This window comes from Poromitra crassiceps (genome assembly GCF_964638095.1).
Source record: "Poromitra crassiceps genome assembly, chromosome: 5".
In the NCBI taxonomy this organism is placed as follows: domain Eukaryota; kingdom Metazoa; phylum Chordata; class Actinopteri; order Beryciformes; family Melamphaidae; genus Poromitra; species Poromitra crassiceps.
Window position 1 is genome coordinate 29,830,731 of NC_139642.1, and position 2,500 is coordinate 29,833,230.

Genomic DNA, 2,500 nt, shown 5'->3' on the forward strand with positions numbered 1-2,500 from the left:
TGTTTGTGAGCCATTTTTTGTAGTTCTCCTGAGCTCGGAGTTCCCCTCGGTGTTTGGCCTTGGGGGAGGGGTGTGTGAACATCAGGGCACACACACAGAGAAGCAGAGAGAGCAATGTGTGTGTGTGTGTGTGTGTGTGTGTGTGTGTGTGTGTGTGTGTGTGTGTGTGTGTGTGTGTGTGCGTGTGTGCGTGCGTGTGTGCGCGCGTGTGCGTGTCTGTCTGTATGTATGTATGTATGTACAGTATGTATGCATGCATGTATGTATGTATGTATGTATGTATGTATGTATGTACATACAGCAACGGGTTGGCCAAATGCACATTGGCCTTAAAGAGAGGTGCAGGTTAAAAAATATTCTGAATTTACTTTTTGGGCTCATGATTACAATGAAAATACCCTCAAAAGACACACAGACACACAGAAAATCACAGGCCCCCAGGGTATAAATATGGAGCAAAAGGTAGCATTCGATAAATGGGCATGTGACATTAGCAATGGTGTGACATCACAAGAGGAGAACATTCTGTTGGGGCTCACAAGAGGGAGTTCCATGAAATGGAACAGTGCCCCCTGCTGCTTACAAAAACTACTCTAAGTGCAGCTAAATGCAGCTATATGTGTGATTAACCCCCCCCCCACACACACACACCCCCACCCCCCACCCCCAAATCCCATTGCTATATAGCCTTTCCACATTAGCCTGGGTAAACCCAGCCTTCAACGTGACATTACAGGCTATGCCTGTAGCGTAAGTTTCTTGTGCCTCATAGCACATAGAGGTCATGTGGAGGCTGGGTTTACCCAGGCTACTTCCACATATCAATGCAATGTGGTCTCCAACCTGCACCATGCTCTTTAAGCATGGGCTTAGGCAGGGACTGATCAAGATGATTTTTTTATTTACCCAAATTCAAGCTGTTTTGTTGCACACATCCCTAGAAGTCTGCATGTGTGTGGCGTGCACATTCCTGTGTCACTCAGGTGTGTGGAACAGGAAGCAAACATAATCTGTTTGTTGAATGTCAACGAATAAGCTGTTTAAATGTTACAGATACTCTGTATACTCTCTGTAGGCGGACTAGACAAATAAAGCGTTAGCAATCCGGTTCATATTTTCCATAGGGATTTTTGAATAGCACACCACATGGCAGAGATGTTAACTTCACAGCCTAGAGAGAATGACTTCACCTCTCTATTGGCCGTCACGAGGATCAAACCGGTGACCTTTCACTTACGCCACAGTCCCTCTAACCACCGGGCCAGTCTGCTCTCAGTAAACCAGGGGGCTCCAGTCCAGTCTGCAGAACACTGACTGACTATATATGACTGTTATATAACAGGCTTCCACGCAGCCGGGAGCAGGCAGCTGAAAAGAAGAACCCAGCCCACTTCATTCTTGCTACTACACTATTCCTGTCCTCTCCATGTTTGTCTCTCTCTGTCACCTTCTATCTCCGTCTGTCTCTTTTACTCTATTCATCTGAATTAACTAATGTCTCTCTGTCCAATCTGCCACACTCTCCAGGAACACGCCTTCATATGATATGAATTAACTAATGTCTCTCTGTCCAATCTGCCACACTCTCCAGGAACACGCCTTCATATGATATGAATTAACTAATGTCTCTCTGTCCTCTCTGCCACACTCTCCAGGAACACGCCTTCATCTGATATGAATTAACTAATGTCTCTCTGTCCTCTCCATACTCTCCAGGAACACGCCTTCGAGAGCAGTCAGAAGTACAAAGAGGGCAAGTTCATCATCGAGCTGGCTCACATGATCAAGGACAACGGCTGGGACTGAGGGACGAGCAGCCCGGGACGCGACCGCAGCAGAGCCGGCCGGGGAGACGCCACGGGCGGGACGGACGGACGGACGGATGAATGGATGGGGAGGGAGGGGGAGGGGGGGCCGTCTTGTGTGGTGGGCGAGTGTGTGACTTTGGTTTGGCTGATTTACCATTAACCTCTGTAACCTCTCCCCATTCCTCCCTCACACCCCTTCCCGGTGACTGACACACACACTCTCTCTCTCTCACACACACACGCGCACACGTACGCGCGCGTGTGCGCACGCACACGCACCCACGCACGCACGCACGCGCACACACACACACACACACACACACACACACACACACACACACACACACACACACACACACACACACACACACACACACACACACACACACTTCAAGGTGTGGTGGCAGTGCTTAGTCCTGCAGACTTCCAAGTAAACAACCAAGCAGCCAATGTGTCTACGGGAGGATGTTGCTGGGGTTGGCACACTAGCCATTAGGTACACAAGCATACGTGTACACACACACACACACGCACACACGCACACACACACACACACACACACACACACACACACACACACACACACACACAGACACACACACACAAGGTTCCAGACATCCCAGCCTGACAGACCAACAGAGAGACAGACTAGACAGGCTTGCATGGTACTAGCGGGACTAGGAGAGAACAAC

The 2,500-nt window shown here is 49.4% G+C and overlaps 1 protein-coding gene across 1 annotated transcript in view; it reads left to right on the top strand.

The window, feature by feature from the left end:
• The window catches only part of ypel2b (yippee-like 2b), a 23,804-nt gene extending 21,961 nt beyond the window's left edge, over positions 1 to 1,843 (top strand). Inside the window, exon 5 of the mRNA XM_083637748.1 lies at positions 1,717 to 1,843. Within this exon, the coding sequence (XP_083493874.1) occupies positions 1,717 to 1,806 (90 nt within the window). The 3' untranslated portion in view covers positions 1,807 to 1,843. The remainder of the gene's footprint in view (positions 1 to 1,716) is intronic.
• Positions 1,844 to 2,500: the final 657 nt, after the last annotated feature.